Source organism: Triticum aestivum, chromosome 4B, assembly GCF_018294505.1.
Source record: "Triticum aestivum cultivar Chinese Spring chromosome 4B, IWGSC CS RefSeq v2.1, whole genome shotgun sequence".
NCBI lineage: Eukaryota > Viridiplantae > Streptophyta > Magnoliopsida > Poales > Poaceae > Triticum > Triticum aestivum.
In genome coordinates this window covers 639779273-639794471 of record NC_057804.1, presented here as the reverse complement: position 1 = coordinate 639794471, position 15199 = coordinate 639779273, and the positions used below count along the sequence as shown (strand labels likewise).

Below are 15199 nucleotides of genomic sequence, written 5' to 3'. Positions count from 1 at the left end.
GAGCGTGAGGTGCTGCTTGGTCTTCACCACGATATCGTCCACGTACACGTGGATGTTACGGCCGAGTTGCGGTAGCAGGCATTTCTGCATGCAGCGTTGGAAGGTGGCGCCGACGTTCTTCAAGCCGAACGACATGGTGATGTAGCAATACGCCCCAAAGGGCGTGATGTAGGATGTCTTCAGGGCATCGGCCGGGTCCATCTTGATCTGGTGATAGCCGGAGTAAGCGTCTAGGAAGGACAGGAGCTCGCACCCGGCGGTCGAGTCAATGACTTGGTCAATCCGCGGGAGAACGAACGGATCCTTGGTACAGGCCTTGTTGAGGCTGGTGTAGTCGATACACATGCGCGAGGTCTTGTTCTTCTTCAGGACGAGGACTGGACTGGCCAGCCACTCGGGGTGAAACACTTCCATTATGAAGCCGGCCGCCAAAAGCTTGGCGACCTCTTCACCAATGGTTCTTCTCTTCTCTTCGGAAAATCGACGGAGGGGTTGACGGACAGGCTTGGCATCCTTGCGGACGTGGAGTTTGTGCTCGACGTACTTCCTCGGGATACCCTACATGTCCTTGGGGGTCCATGCAAAGATATCCCGGTTCTCACGGAGGAAGTCGACGAGCTCGCCTTCCTATTTGCTATCGAGGCGAGCGCCTACGACAACGTACTTGCTGAAGCTGGGGTCTTCCAGGTTGAGATTCACCTTATTGGTCTCCTTGGAGGGCTTGAAGGTGGCCTCGTCGGCCGGGTCCAGGGTCGGGATCGACGCAGCGGAGGCCTCGTGGGCCAGGGCGACGATCCGGTCGAGCTGGCGCCCCTCCTCGGCAATGACCAGCGACTCGACCAACTTGGCGCCGTCTCGGGCGCACTCCAGAGACTTGCGGTAGTCGCCGGTGACGGTAATGAGGCCCTTGGGACCCGGCATCTTCATCTTCAGGTACGCATAGTGGGGAACCGCCATGAACTTGGCGAGCGCGGGCCGGCCCAGCAATGCATGATATGCGCTGGACAAGGCCACCACCTCGAACCAGACCGGTTCACGTCAGAAGTGGCTGTTGTCGCCGAACAGGACATCGAGCCGGACCCGGCCAATGGGCGAGCAGGAGAGGCCGGGTACGATGCCGTGGAAGACTGTCTGGGTTGGCTCTAGGTCCTCGGCCTTGAGGCCGAGTTTGGTCATCGTGTCGCGGTAGGGGATGTTGATGCTGCTGCCGCCGTCGATGAGGACTCGGGAGAACCTGCATGTACGCCGCACGACGATGGTGGGGTTGGGGACGAGGGCGTATCCACCCGGACTCGGCATGACTGCCGGGTGATCCTCCCGGGTCCAGGTGATCGGGCGATCCGACCAGTGCATGAAATCCGGCTTGGCCGGGATGACGGTGTTCACCTTCTGCCGAAGGAGGCGCTCGCTACGCTTGTCATCACCGAGGCTGGTGAAGACGACGTAGGCCGCGTTCTGGTCCGGGTAGGCGTCGTTCCGCATCGCGCCGCCGGCAGGACGTGGCCGTGGAGGCAGAGGCGGCTGTCCCTGCGCCTGGAGCTGGAGCCGGAGCCGGAGGAGGCGGAACGTCTCCCCTCATGATGCGCTTGGTGATGGCGCACTGCGAAGATGTGCGTGGAGGGTCTTGCGCCGCTGTGGTGCTTGCGTGGGGCGTCGAGCATCTCTTTGAAACTCATGGCGGGTTGCCACGCCATCTTGTGGGTCTGCCGGCGCTTCGCTGCCGGGTCCGCCGCGGGCTCGGCGGCCGTGACGAGCTGGTTGTCGTGACGTTGCGCCGGCTGGTCGGCCTTGCGCTTTTTGTTCTGGTGATGCTGCTGCCGGCTTCGGGGGAGGAACCGGCTTCGCCTTGCCGGCTTCATCTAGTGCCACCTGGATCTTCATGGCGGAGTCAGTGTTGGCGTACTTGTCCGCCGTCACCATGAGCGCGGCCATGGTGGCTGGCTCGGAGCGTAGGAGCCTGTGTCATCAAAGGATGTCGAACGAGCAGGAAGAGCGAGTGTTTGACACAGAACCATATTACAGGCAGGGTCCTCTTACCCAAGTTGATCACCAGCTGCCGGCAACCTGGACTACCTACCTCAATATGCGTTAGGAGATCCGAGACCCGCAGGTGCATCAACAACTGCAACACAATCTGGTGGAGCACATATGGAGGCTCAAGGGCGCGCCGGGAACGACATGTGATGAAATATGAGTTTTTATTTGTTGAACTATATAATTTGTATTGAACTATTTGTTGTTGAATTATTTGATTTCTATTAATTTTCTGTGATGAGCTATGGAGGCAAAAATTTATTTATGGAGAATTCACGCCGAACCGCGCCGAATATTGGCCGACTCACGCCGATATCGGACCATTTTTCGATGAAAGTGTGCCGAATAATGGGCCGACATCGGCGCCTGGAGGCGACCTGGGGGCGACGGCTGGGTGCCCAACCGCCCCCAGAGCCGACTTTGCCGCCGGCTCGCCCCCAGGCGGCGATCTTTATGCCTCCTGGGGGGGGCAACGGCTGGAGATGCTCTAAGTCTTTGTTGTTGCTTTTGCACTACTGCAGATTGGGCATAAGACAACACATGTATCACATATCATTTGATCAAACTGTGTGCGATGTAACATCTGAAAACAAGCGTATGTGATGTCGTAATATCACACACATTTCAAAAACGTAGTTGTGTGTGACGTAACCTACATTGCACAAGGTTTAAGAAAATGTGAACGTTTGTCATACTTCTGCACACGTTTTGTGCAAAAGATGTGTGTGCATTGTAATCTATCATTGCACACATCTTTTAATATGTAACTGTATGTGACAGTTTTTGGAAACAGTGTGTTTGATGTACCATATTATTGCACACGATAGCAAAACAACAACCGTGTGTGATGACTTGCACACGATAGCAAAAGAACAGACGTGGAAATGAAACTTTTCATTTATGTGAATATGGAATTTCCGTTTCTACAACAGGCCTATGGTTGCTTTGTAGCCTAACTACAAAACAACACACAATGAGCAGAATGGATCATTTGGGAACCAACTTGTACTACCACACGCGTAGTCGACTAGACCCTATACGAATTGTCGGGTACTACTATATACTACCCTAAGTTGCTAACATATTCGGTCTGTATCCGCTCCATGTCGATTTCCTGTAGTATATGCGTATTCATTTTTGGGGTTTCTGTACTCATTTCTACTTCTGCAAAAAGATATGAAAACAAATGTGCTAGCACCTAGTTTCGTCCATTTCCGCTCCATTTTCATCCCTACCCACCATGCGACGAGCAGCGGGTCTACTCCTCCCAGAGCCATGCGGCTCTCTCCACCGTCGTCACCCGCTGCATCGCCAACCGCTCCGACTCCTTGAGTGCCATGAATAGTGCCTTGGCATTTTTGCAGCGATACAGGCACCCGTCTCCGCAAAGAGCAATGGATGGCGATGCACAGGGCTGCGTCGTTGTCGCTGGTAGGGAGGTGGGTGGGGTGGGGGGTGTTGGCTCTGGCGCGGATCTACTCGATCCACTGTTGGAGCGGCTGGCAGCCACCTCCGCTGCCTGCTTCCTTGTAAGGTGGTATGTGTGACCCACCGACTCTGGTTGTGGTTTCGCCGATACCAACACCTAGCGGCGCCCTGAGGGGCACGTGCGGGCGATGCTGGGTGCCGCCTGACAGGGACGGCAAAGCTGCGTCGGACAAGCGTGGGGTGCCGTGCATCTGCAGCTGCCCACCTAGCACGTCGTCGACGCCCCGAAAGAGGAGCTACCACCTCGGTCCAGCCGCGCCCGACGAAGGGCAATGCGGAGCGCTAGCTAGCTCCTCCTCGTCGGGCACCGACAAGCCATTGAACCCCCAAGGCAGGCTTCTCCCACTCCATGCAGTCGGAATCCCTATTGAAAATGGCGGGCAGGGAGTGGATTTGGGTGGAGACGAAGTGGTCAAGTAAGGACTGAGTTTGACTAGGGTATGTGGTAGGAGTGGGGTCATTATGGGCAATAGTGGGCGTACGCGCCCGGGCGCTCTCGGGCCTCTTCATATTCGTCTCAAATTAGAGCTCGGTTTGACTAGGGTATGTGGTAGGAGTGCCGGATAGCGCAGACGTCTGAGGCCGGTTTAGGATGCCCGGGTGGTTCGCGTTTTTTGACCGATGAGTGACCGGCCTGCCCTGTGACTGGTTTGAGGCGCGTGGCTATTGTGTTAGAGCATCTCCAACAGCCGCGCTAAACTAGCGCCGCGCCGCAAAATAGGCCTTTTTAGCGCGCGCGCAACGCGGCGGCTCGCTCCAGCGCGCGCGCAAAAAACGGCGCGCGCGCGATAACGGGTTGGGCGCGCGGTCAAAAACACTTATCCGCGCGGTGTATTTGGAGCGCCAGCTACAGCGCGCGGCACACTCGAGCGCTCGCGCCCGCACTCTCTCCCTCTCCTCGTCCTACGCCCCGCGCGTGCCGGCGCCGGCGCCCTGCCCCCCGCCATGGACGCGCACACCGGCGCCCCGCTCACCCCGCTGTACATCCGCGACCCCCCCCCCCCGCCGCCGCCGCCGCCGCCGCCGGAAACCCTAGCACGGCGAGCGCTGGCGTCGCCACCGCCGGAGCTCCGCCGAGCGTCGGCCTCGCGCGCAGCCTCTTCTTGCCACCGCGGATGACTACGGCGCCGGCGCCGGATGGCGTCGCGCCGGCGCCATCCCGTGCCGCCGCCGCGCCGTCGAAGAAGGTACCCAATGCGGCGCGGGCGAAGAAGGGCAAAACATCCGCGAAGAAGAACAAGGCGGCGGACGGCTCCGGCATGGCGAGGGGGAAAAAGCTTGCAGGGCGTTCGAGGGCCGCGGCGGCTACCGAAGCGCCGGCGAGCTCACTCGTTGAGCCGGCCGCCGACGCGCACCACGTGTTCGACGAAATCCCCCCAAGGTGAAAAAATTTCCAAGTATTTTTTTCTTCTTATTTGTTCAATGCATCATCATTTTACATATAGATAGCTTATTTGCATTGTTCAAAAAAATTGTAGTCTCAACAATGATGCATACATGTCCACTATGGGTGTTGGGTCCAACAATTCGCATTGGTCTCAAACCAATGACATCCATTTCGAAGACCATGAGTTTGAGGTGGACGAGGAGGGTGAGGGAATTGTCGAGGCGCCGAGAGGAAGAGCGGGCAATTACTCCACCACCGATGACAAGTTACTATGCAACACTTATTTGCATGTGTCGAAGGATCCATCCATTGGAGGTGATCAAAGTAGAGACGCGTATTGGGGGCGAATGACAGAACACTTTAATGCTCACAACAAGAGTGGAATTTACCGCTCCGAGAGATCACTTCGGTCCCGATGGTCGACAATGAACTCAGATTGTCAAAAGTGGGCGGCCGCGCAAAAGTCGGTGGACAAGATTAACCCAAGTGGCACAAATGAGGATGATCGAGTAAGTGGCATCTCATATATGTTCATCATACTTGTTTTTGGTGACCGAAGTGCTAACTTGTTTTGTTTTTCTTGTAGTACAACATTGCACAAAACTTGTTCAAAGTAGAGACAAGGACAACCAAGAAGGGGAAGATCAAGAAAGGCAGGATCTTTACCTTGCCTCATTGCTATGAAGTATTAAAGGATGATGAGAAATGGAAGAAGTGTGATGGTTTGGAGGATTTGCATTTGAGCAACAAACGGAAGCGAGCAATTGAGATGAATGATGATGAGGAGGAGGAGGATGTATCAAGTGATGATGGCAAGAGAAGCCCCACACCCAACTCGGTTTCATACTCGAAGCCAAAACGACCGGATGGGTGCAAGAAAGACAAAACCGAAAAGAAGAAGAAGAAAGGAGATGATGAGCTCAAAAATGCTATGGAAGCTATTGTGAAGGCAAGTGTCGAAGCGAATGAGGTGAGGAAAATGGCAAGGAACCAAGATGCCGTGGCCGAGGAGAGGAGGTTGGCGGCCGAGGAGAGAAGGGTGGCGGCCGAGGAGAGAAAGGTGACTTTGGAGGAGAGGAAAGTGAGCAACGAGGAGCGAGCTAAGTTGTTGGAATGGGAGAAGCACTTGTTCTTCATGGACACATCTAACCTCAATGCGGCGCAAAAGGAGTATGTCAATCTTGCCCAACAAGAAGTCTTGATCCGAAAAAGAGCCTTGGTTCGTGCAATGGGTGGCGATGGCCTCGGCGCCATGGGAGGCATGGGTGGCTTCGGCGCCATGGGAGGCGGTGGCCTCGTCGCCATGGGAGGCATGGGTGGCCTCGGCGCCATGGGAGGCATGGGTGGCCTCGGCGCCATGGGAGGCATTGGTGGCTTTGGAGGCATGGAGGCATGGGTGCACCTCCGGCCGCCATGGGAGGCATGGGTGGCTTTGGAGCACCCTCCGACGCTATGACCGCCATGGGAGGCATGAGTTTTGCTTCTCTCATGGGAGGCATGGGTGCACCTCCGGCCGCCATGGGTGCACCTCCGGCCGCCATGGCTTCTCACACACATTCCCATGAAGATGCCGTTGAAGATCTTGCCAACACCGTCGGAACTTCACATGATGCGGTGCGTGATGCGGTGCGTGATGAGGATAGGGAGGAAGGTTCATCTTCGGAGGCGGAAGAGTCGTCTTCGGAAGAGGACGAAGACGAAGAAGAGAAAGATGAAGATGAAGCTTGATGTGTCTTTCATGTCTTGAACTTTTAGTTTGCATTTGAACTTGGTTGGATGAACTTGTGGGCATGATTTTGATGAACTTGTGGGCATCAACTTTTATTCATCAACTTGTTTGTGTCAAATTTTACATGTTCATTTTTGTCCAAAATATCCATATATGCAAAATGCCCGGCGAGTCGCGCGCGCTGCATTTTAGCGCGCTGCTGGAGCGGCGCGCGCGCTGCATTTCAGCGCGGCTGCTGGAGCCAGCGCAGGCGGGCACGCAAAACCAGCCGCAGCGCGCGCGCTAACAGGTTTTTTGCGCGCGGCGCTTTAGCGCGGCTGTTGTAGATGCTCTTAGTGAGCAGGGGAAGCTATATTTTGACCGTAGGTTTCCCTTGATGTGGCCGTTCAAAAATATACACCCGAATAAAACATAGGAACGGAAGGAGCAGGAGAGAGAGGAGATGTGGGCGGCGGCGACCCCAGGGGCGCAAAGCGGGCGGAGCTGCCGGCCCCCACCCGTCGCCTGCCGCTGTCCTCGGGCCGGACAAACCCCCCGCGCCAATCCCCCGGTCCATACTCCCTTCCTCCTCAGTCCCCTGCCGCTGCCTGCACCGTCAATAACTCATTACCTTGTTACACTGATCAATCGCTTCAAATTAATCCCTGCTGCCATTGCCATGGCCTACCAGCTTCATCCATCTCTCCCTCTCACCCCCACACATGCAACAAGAGACAACTCCTCCGTCCCCTATCTTAGGTTGTTGCCCTCCCTTGCCATTGCCTTGCCACTGCTGCTACAAGTAGCACTAGCTGTAGAGTGGAGAGGGAGGGAGGGGAGCCCATATTTATTGCAACAGTAGAGCTGCTCCACTTACACTGGAGAAGAAGGAAGAGGAGCAGCGAGAGAGGAGAAGGAGCTGCTGTTGCCTGCTTGCTCGCTCGCTGCCCCAGGGGCTCATTACTCATTAGCGCAGTTATTGCCACCCCTGTTTGGTGTGGAGACACACTCCATCTAACAGTAATGGAGAGGATGCAGCTGCAAGGCCCCATCATCACCTCCCTGGTAAGCCCCGCACCTCCGTCCTCCCCTTCAATTCGCCTCAGTAATTGAGCGTGCGTGCGCGCGCGCAGCTTCCATTCCAGGTCTCTGGTGTGGAGCGAGCGTCGTCTTAACTGCCACTGCTCGCTCGGCGCTCGCTGCGGCATGACAGCTTCCCTTCCCTTCCCTTCCCTTCTCCTGCGTGCGTTTACTCTAGTTTAGTGCTGCTCCAATGGCCCTGCCTGGTGATGGCTAGCCTAACTAGCCCTGTCCGCGCACGCTCGCGCCATTCAATGCCTCGTCGTAGCGTCTCTTTTATGGCGTTGCCGCGGTTGCTTCTTCTTGCTAACGTGTTGCTTTCCTCCCTGTGCTGTTGCCGGTTCTTCTTCCCGGCTCATGGTGGTGGTGGTGGTCATGGATCAGTGCTGGGCGGACCAGGCGGCGGCAAGCGCCAGCGCGGCGCAGGTGCCTTTCTTGGCGCTGCTCCAGGGCGCCGCCATGGGGGACGGCGGACCAGGGGTGAAGCGGGAGTCTTACGGCGCCGCCGCGTGCCGGCCGGCTGCGTCCGACGTCGACCTTCTCGAGAGCTGCGTCACGCAGCTGCCGGTTCCCCCGGTGGTCGAGGCGCCGGCGGCGAAGCGGAGGAAGCGGCCGCGGGCGCGCCCGCGCGCGCCTCCGCCGGAGAAGCGCAAGAAGCCGGAGGAGGCCGAGTGCCAGCGGATGACGCACATCGCCGTCGAGCGCAACCGCCGCCGCCTCATGAACGACCACCTCGCCTCCCTCCGCGCCCTCATCCCCTCGGATTACATCCCACGAGTAAGCCATGGCGCACTCATCAAATGAGATTAATTTGTCGCCGCAAGAACCCTCCCCGGTCTTACATACTTTTGCAATGAATGCGCCCTAGGGTGACCAAGCGACGGTGGTGGGGGGAGCCATCGACTACGTGAAGCAGCTGGAGCAGCAGCTGGTGGCGCTGCAGGCGTTGGCGGCGGCGCAGCGCGGCGAGGGGCCCGTTGGGACGGCGGCCACAGCGGCGTCGGACGGCGTGTTCGTGTCGCCGCAGTACACGAGCTTCTCCCAGGCCGGCGGCGTCGGCAGCGGCGTGGACGTGGAGGCGATGGCCGCGGTGGGGGGCCACGTGCGGCTGCGCGTCGCGGGGAGGCGGTGGCCAGGGCGGCTCGTGCGCGCCGTGGCCGCCATGGAGAACCTGCGCATGGCCGTGCTGCACCTCGCCGTCACCTCCGTGGGCCACGACGCCGTCGTCTACTGCTTCAACCTTAAGGTAGCTAATCAGTCATCTCAAAGCTACACCGGTTTAACGTCTCGTCTTGACTTTGCTTAACTTTAACCGGCCGCCCGTTACGTTGCTTTCCTGCTCCAGCGTTTTCGTTCTTCACTGCATTTCTTTCACTGCCGCAAATAGTCGCCATTTTGTTCTCATTACAGACGATAGTTGCCTTAACCATTTGATTACTAGGACACAAGGCTACCTATTTTTGGTCCATAGCTTGATCAACAATTGAACGCACGCCCTTAGAAATGTGAAAGATGTCTATCTAATTCAAAAATAGATTGAAGTTGGTTGCTGCTTCTACTGAGTACAGTCAATGAGTCTTGGTTTTCGTTGGATAAAAAAGCTGGAGTAGAATCAAAATTGACAACTGAATACTACACTAGAGATGTGTCTGGGTTCCATGATGCATGATGTGTCGTGTCATCGTGTGTGGTACCGGCATCCGGAAAGCGAACTCGCCGTTTTTGCGGATGGACTGGAGCGTGGCGTGGGATTTCGAGCGAGATCGGCCGTGGCCATTCGTACGTACGTACGTACACTTTTCCGTTAGAGATGGTGTAGGTTGGAGTATGTAGCTGGAGCGTTGGAATACGATGGACGCCGCCGGGTACACCGTACAGACAGCTCTGCTTAATGGACAACTACGTGGTTACAAGCCCCAGCTTTCGTCTCGTGTCTTTTTCTTCTTGTCATGGATCAAACGAACAAAACAACCTAATTAAATACACTGACTACATGCATGCATGCATGCATGCCAGGCCTAACAAACTTTGTACGTATCCCCAGTGGCCAGAGCCATGTTTCCCCGACGTGTAGGGTGGTTTTCTACGGTGAATTTTGCGATTGCTTCTAATGCCGTGTGTGCCTACGACCGTGCAGATGGAGGACGGGTGCGAGGTGTCGACGGCGGACGAGGTGGCCACGGTGGTGCACCAGATCTTCGCCTACGCCGCCGGCTCATGCTGCTAGCCGAGGCGCGCACCGGCCGGACGGCGAGTGGGCGGCGACGAGGACGCCGAAGCTAACATGTACTACCCCGTAGTTCAAGGGGCCTGAGCGAGCAGATGGGCTTGCAACACGTAGTGGGCGACGATAAGTCAAAGTGGCAGAGCTGATGAGCACGGAGGAGGCCGCGACGGCGATGGCGTCAGGGCGCGGCGGGCCCCTGGCCACGACTGCATGCTACCTCTACTGCTGCTAGCCTGTAGTACTTTAAGGCCCTGTTTGGTTTCAAATAAGTCACCAACTTATAAGTTCAAAAGTGTAAAAAATGACTTATTTTGCCAAACAGCCCCAACTTATAAGTCACCCCAACTTATAAGTCATAAGTTGCTCCACTCCAACTTAAAACTTATAAGTCACCTTTTTTTTATGTGGGACCCACCACCTTTTCTCCTTCAAGTCCATCGATTCCACCCGTGACCCATCCCGAGCTCGATTCCACCACGCACCCAAACCCTCGCCGCCGCCGCCCTCCATCGCGAGCTCGGCCCCGTCGCAATCCTTTCGATCCAGCACGCCGCCTTCGAGATCCAGTACGGCGCCGCCCGGATCCGCTCGCCTCCTCCGCTCGCCACCCGGTCTCCACCATGGCCGGTAGGAACTCGAGGTTGCAGCTCAACCTTTTCGAAGATTCCCAAGGCGCCGACGAGGAGGACGACTTCTTTGGTGACGGCTCCCAGGTCGGCAACTACTCCCCACTGATTCGTGTGCGTGCTGCTCCGTTTAGTGCTCCGGTGGCTGGAGGCTTCTCTCCGTGCGTGGGTGCCCTGGGCGCGGCGACTGGAGGCCTGGGTGCCCTGGGCGCGGCGACTGGAGGCCTGGGTGCTCTGAGCGCGGCGGTTGCCGGCCTCCCTCCGCGCGTGGGTGCTCCGAGTGCACCACAGGCCCCGACTTTCGTCGATCCGCCCGCGCCGGGGGGACTGGACCTGAACTCCGAGGCGGCGGCGTTTCCTGGCTTGGCGGAGTACCAGCATGTGATGCAGTCCCAGGAGGCCCCTCCCCGTCGACGCAGCGGCAAGCATGTGGTGGCCACGACTGGACGCGGTCGAGGTGCGGGCCGAGGCGCAGGTGGCCGAGGAACCTCATCCAGCGCCGGCATGCCTCCTCGTCCAGCGAGGTCAGGGGCTGGTCGTGGTGGTGGTGGTGTCAAGCGCGGCAGGTCCCTGACCAATGCCGCAAGCTCTCAAACTGAAGGCCACATTGACCTGGACGACGACGAGGAAGGCTTCCATTGGACCAGCTCCAACATGCTCCAGAACTCCGACGAGGAGGAAGACGACTCTGATGAGGTAATATTTGCAGTGCTCATGTGTTTCACAATTGCAATGTATCACATAGTATCGTTTTGTAATCAATTTGCAATGCATGACAGCGTGGCTTTGATACTGCTAAATGGAATGAACAAAGGCTAGAACTCTTTCTAAAATTAGTCATTCGCGAGATTAGTAATGGGAACTGCCCAAACAATCAAATGGCTCCTGTTGGGTGGAAGAACATATGCAAAGATTTTCGTAGATCTTGTGGACAGAAATATAATGTGAAGGCTATGAAGAATAGGTATACCCAAGCAAAGGTCTTGGCAACTTTCTGGAAAGAGGTGCAGGTGAAGTCCAGTGGACTAGGCCGAGGTCCAAAAGGTGAAATCCTGGCAAGCGAGTCATGGTGGCAAGCTAATACCAAGGGAAGAACCGAGTGCTACAGAGTATTCAAGGATCGAGTGCCCCCCTATCTAGATGATTTGATGCAGATCTTCGATAATGTGACAGTGGATGGAGCATCTGCATTTTGTCCAGGATTTGATGAGGAAGACAACCAGCCGCACAATGGTGTTGCAGCAGATCTTTATGATCTCACTGGAGAAGGCGACACATGCAGTCCCATGGGCAGTGCCAACAAGAGGGCTAGTAGTAGCAGCAAGAGGGCCACCAGCATTGCAACAACAGGAGAGAGCCCTTCCAAGAGAACCAAGAGTCCTATGGTTAAAGCTCTTAGGGGGCTGGTGAATGAAATCAAGATTGACAGGGAGGAAGGGAAGAAAAAGGTGGACAATTATGCCAAGAGGGAGGAGGCTCGGTCCAGGGCAATGTTTCAACATGTTTAGAATGGATAGAGAGGTGTTTGATAGCCTGCACAATTTGCTAGTAGAGTCATATGGATTGAAGTCTACTACGAAGATGACATCTGTGGAATCTTTAGCCATGTTCTTATGGAAGGTTGGTGCTCCCCAATCTATATGACGGCCTGAAAATCGTTTTGTTCGATCAATGGAGACACTTCATAGGAAGTTTGATAGAGTCTTGGAATGTTTGGTTAAGTTGGCAGGAGACATAATTCGCCCACTAGATCCACAGTTTAGGACACCTCATCCAAGAGTCCAAAATCCAATGTTTGCTCCGTTCTTCGACAATTGCATTAGAGCCATTGATGGAACACATATAGAGGTGGTTGTGCCAAAGACAGACCTCATCACACACATGAACCGAAAATCAACTACTACTCAGAATGTGCTAGCAATATGTGATTTTGACTTGAGATTCACTTTCATCGTTACTGGGTGGCCTGGGTCGGTTCATGACATGAGGGTGTTCAAGGCAGCACTAGACAAATTTGGCAGCCACTTCCCACATCCTCCCCGAGGTACATTTAGATTGCAGTACACATTTCTTTGATCAACCCGATGATTGATGCTTTTCTAACAGTTTAACATTGTAGGGAAGTTTTATGTGGTGGACTCAGGATTCTCTAACCAACCTGGTTATCTTGCACCGTACAAAGGAACGAAGTACCATTTTCAAGAGTACAATCAAGGTCCACCGCCAAGAGGTAAAGAACAAACATTTAATCATAGACATTCCCAAATTCGCAATGCAATAGAGCGATGCTTTGGAGTACTGAAGAACAAGTTTAGGATTTTGTTGCACATGCCCTCTTATCCACCACCAAAGCAAAGTAAAATTATTTCAGCATGCATGGCTTTACACAATTTCATTAGAGAGAGTAAATTGGAGGATAGAGATTTTGGAGAGTGTGATGATGAGGAGGAGTTCATTCCAATGGTGGATGAGCCTAGTTGCCTACGACGCCGACGCCAACGACGAAGCCGTGCAACTGAATCGCAGGGGCAAAACTCGCATGATGATCATAACATGAACGTTTTTCGTAATTGGATAGCGGAAGGACTGCATAGTAGGCGGTAATTGGTATTTGTTCTAGTGCCGAACAATGTAATTTGTATTTGTTACTGATGACTTGTATGGATACTTGTATGGATATATGTATGCATATTTGAAATGGATTTGTAAAATGAGGTGTGGTTATTACAGTGGCAAAAGGCCTTGGAATGTTATGGATCTGAATGCATGCACTCAATTTTTTTGATATTACCCAGTGCACTCATTTTTTTTTATATTACCCAATGCACTCATTTTTTTTGATATATTGTCGTTCAAGATATTGTGCTCTTGGAATGTTATGGATCTGTGCATACCAATTATCAAGTTTATGTTGCCTTTCATACTACTCATATGAGATAGCTACAGATAATCTTATTGATCTATTCTGCTGTTTGGGTATACAACATGAATTATTGCTTTTATACATGAATTATTGATCTATTTTACACATGCATTATTTTAAGGTGTGGTCAGGTGACTTATAAGTCAGGTGACAACCAAACAGACGTGACTTATAAGTCACTGGTTTTAAGTCACCTAACTTATAAGTCAGGTGACTTATTGGAACCAAACCGGGTCTAACATGCACGGCCGCTGCTCACACGGACAGGGGAGAAGAGCAAGCAACAGTGCATCTTTTTTCTTTTCCTTTTTTCCTCTTCTTCTTGCTCGGTCCTCGAGCTTGGCTGTGCGTTCCGGTCGCCGTGTGGTTACATCCATCCATTCTCTATCGTACGTACCACGATTCTGATATCGCTGTTCGATTCCGTGCGGCGCATGCATGCGGCTTTCTGCCCTGGCCTGCCCGCGCGCGCGTCCTTCGCTGTCGCTGCAGCCGGGCTCTGCCTCTGCCCTGCCTCTCTCCGGGAGGAGGGGCAGGCTTTGCCTCATCGGGCGCTGTTGCCGTGTACTCTAGCGCTGGCCCTTGCCTTTGGGAGGGGGCTATCGGCATCAGGCTAGCTGTACCTGCGCCTGTGCGTAGCCCTGCGCGACACGCTCGGCGGGGCACGGCAGCGCTGGCGGGTCAATGCCTGCCCTGCCCTGCCCTGTGCTGTTCCATCATTGCTGGTGACGCGAGAGCTTTTGGTTCGCCGTAGCCGATTCGATTCTGTTTCTCTTCTGATCCCGCGTGCCTCCGGTTTCAGCCTCGATCATTATCGGCGTGCGCTTGCCCTGCCCGGCTGTACCGTGCCGTGCCGTGTCGTCCCGTGGGTGTGCGGCCCTGGCTGCGTGTCTATAGACTGACTAGCTACAGCTATAGGTACTGCAACTGCAACGTTGGTACGTTGACTAGCTACAACTTCAACCTGATTTTGTTGTACGCGGACCGAGCAACCCCTTTCTCTGCTCACGCGACCTCATAAGCGCCTTTAGTGTATGCTTCATGAGGTCCACTGTTTGTTCTCCCTTCTATCAATGAAATGCTACGCTCCGCGTGTATTCACAAAAAAAAATTAGGGCAAATATGAGGAGGCCCAGGCGCCCTTCTCCCGCGTCCCTTCTCCATTTCCCGCGTCCTACTTGTTGCCCTCATTCACCCTTGCTCCCCCATCATGACCGTCGCCTCGACCCGCTGCCCTAGATGTCATTGCCGGGTACCCCATCCCCCACCGCCTTGCCTCGGCGTCATTTATGGGGCTCTCACCCATGGCAAGGAGCCGCAAGCCGTAGAAGGTAGAACGTTGACCAGAGGAAGCGGCGAAGGAAGCGCGCGCACACACACATAGACAGACGCCCGATCACCCCGCATCTCTCCATCCTACCATCGACAATGAACTCCATACGGATTTACGAAAACGCAAGCACCAAACGATGAGGTGTGTGGCTCGCCGCAACTCCAGCGAGCATGGACAAGCACGGCCAACGTCAGAGCGTCTTGTCTACCCAGCTCCTATTCCTTAGAATGTCCTAGCAGGCCTCTTTTTCTTTTAGGTCGTTTAGCAGTTCCCCAACCAGCTTTCTCCCCGAGAAAGCCTTCCTGGGATTCAAAGAAAAAGGTTTGAAGGTTGATCTCTGGGATCAGAATCAAGATATTGGAATTGGATTAGTCAATCGATTCATAACTGCCT

The 15199-nt window shown here is 54.7% G+C and overlaps 1 protein-coding gene across 1 annotated transcript; it reads left to right on the top strand.

Moving 5' to 3' along the window:
• The first annotated feature begins 7323 nt into the window (after positions 1-7323).
• Positions 7324-10306, top strand: LOC123093771 (transcription factor bHLH57). The gene is made up of 4 exons (XM_044515823.1): positions 7324-7682; positions 8082-8474; positions 8566-8943; positions 9835-10306. Exons 1-4 carry the CDS (start codon positions 7641-7643, stop codon positions 9922-9924), a joined length of 903 nt encoding a protein of 300 aa, XP_044371758.1. The 5' UTR covers positions 7324-7640; the 3' UTR covers positions 9925-10306.
• Positions 10307-15199: the final 4893 nt, after the last annotated feature.

Excerpts from the sequence above, each read along its gene's own strand:
- LOC123093771 (XM_044515823.1), top strand. The coding sequence starts at position 7,641 with ATGGAGAGGATGCAGCTGCAAGGCCCCATCATCACCTCCCTG. Across the intron at positions 7,683-8,081 it reads GCCCCATCATCACCTCCCTG|TGCTGGGCGGACCAGGCGGC; the intron begins GTAAGCCCCGCA and ends GTCATGGATCAG. Across the intron at positions 8,475-8,565 it reads CCTCGGATTACATCCCACGA|GGTGACCAAGCGACGGTGGT; the intron begins GTAAGCCATGGC and ends AATGCGCCCTAG.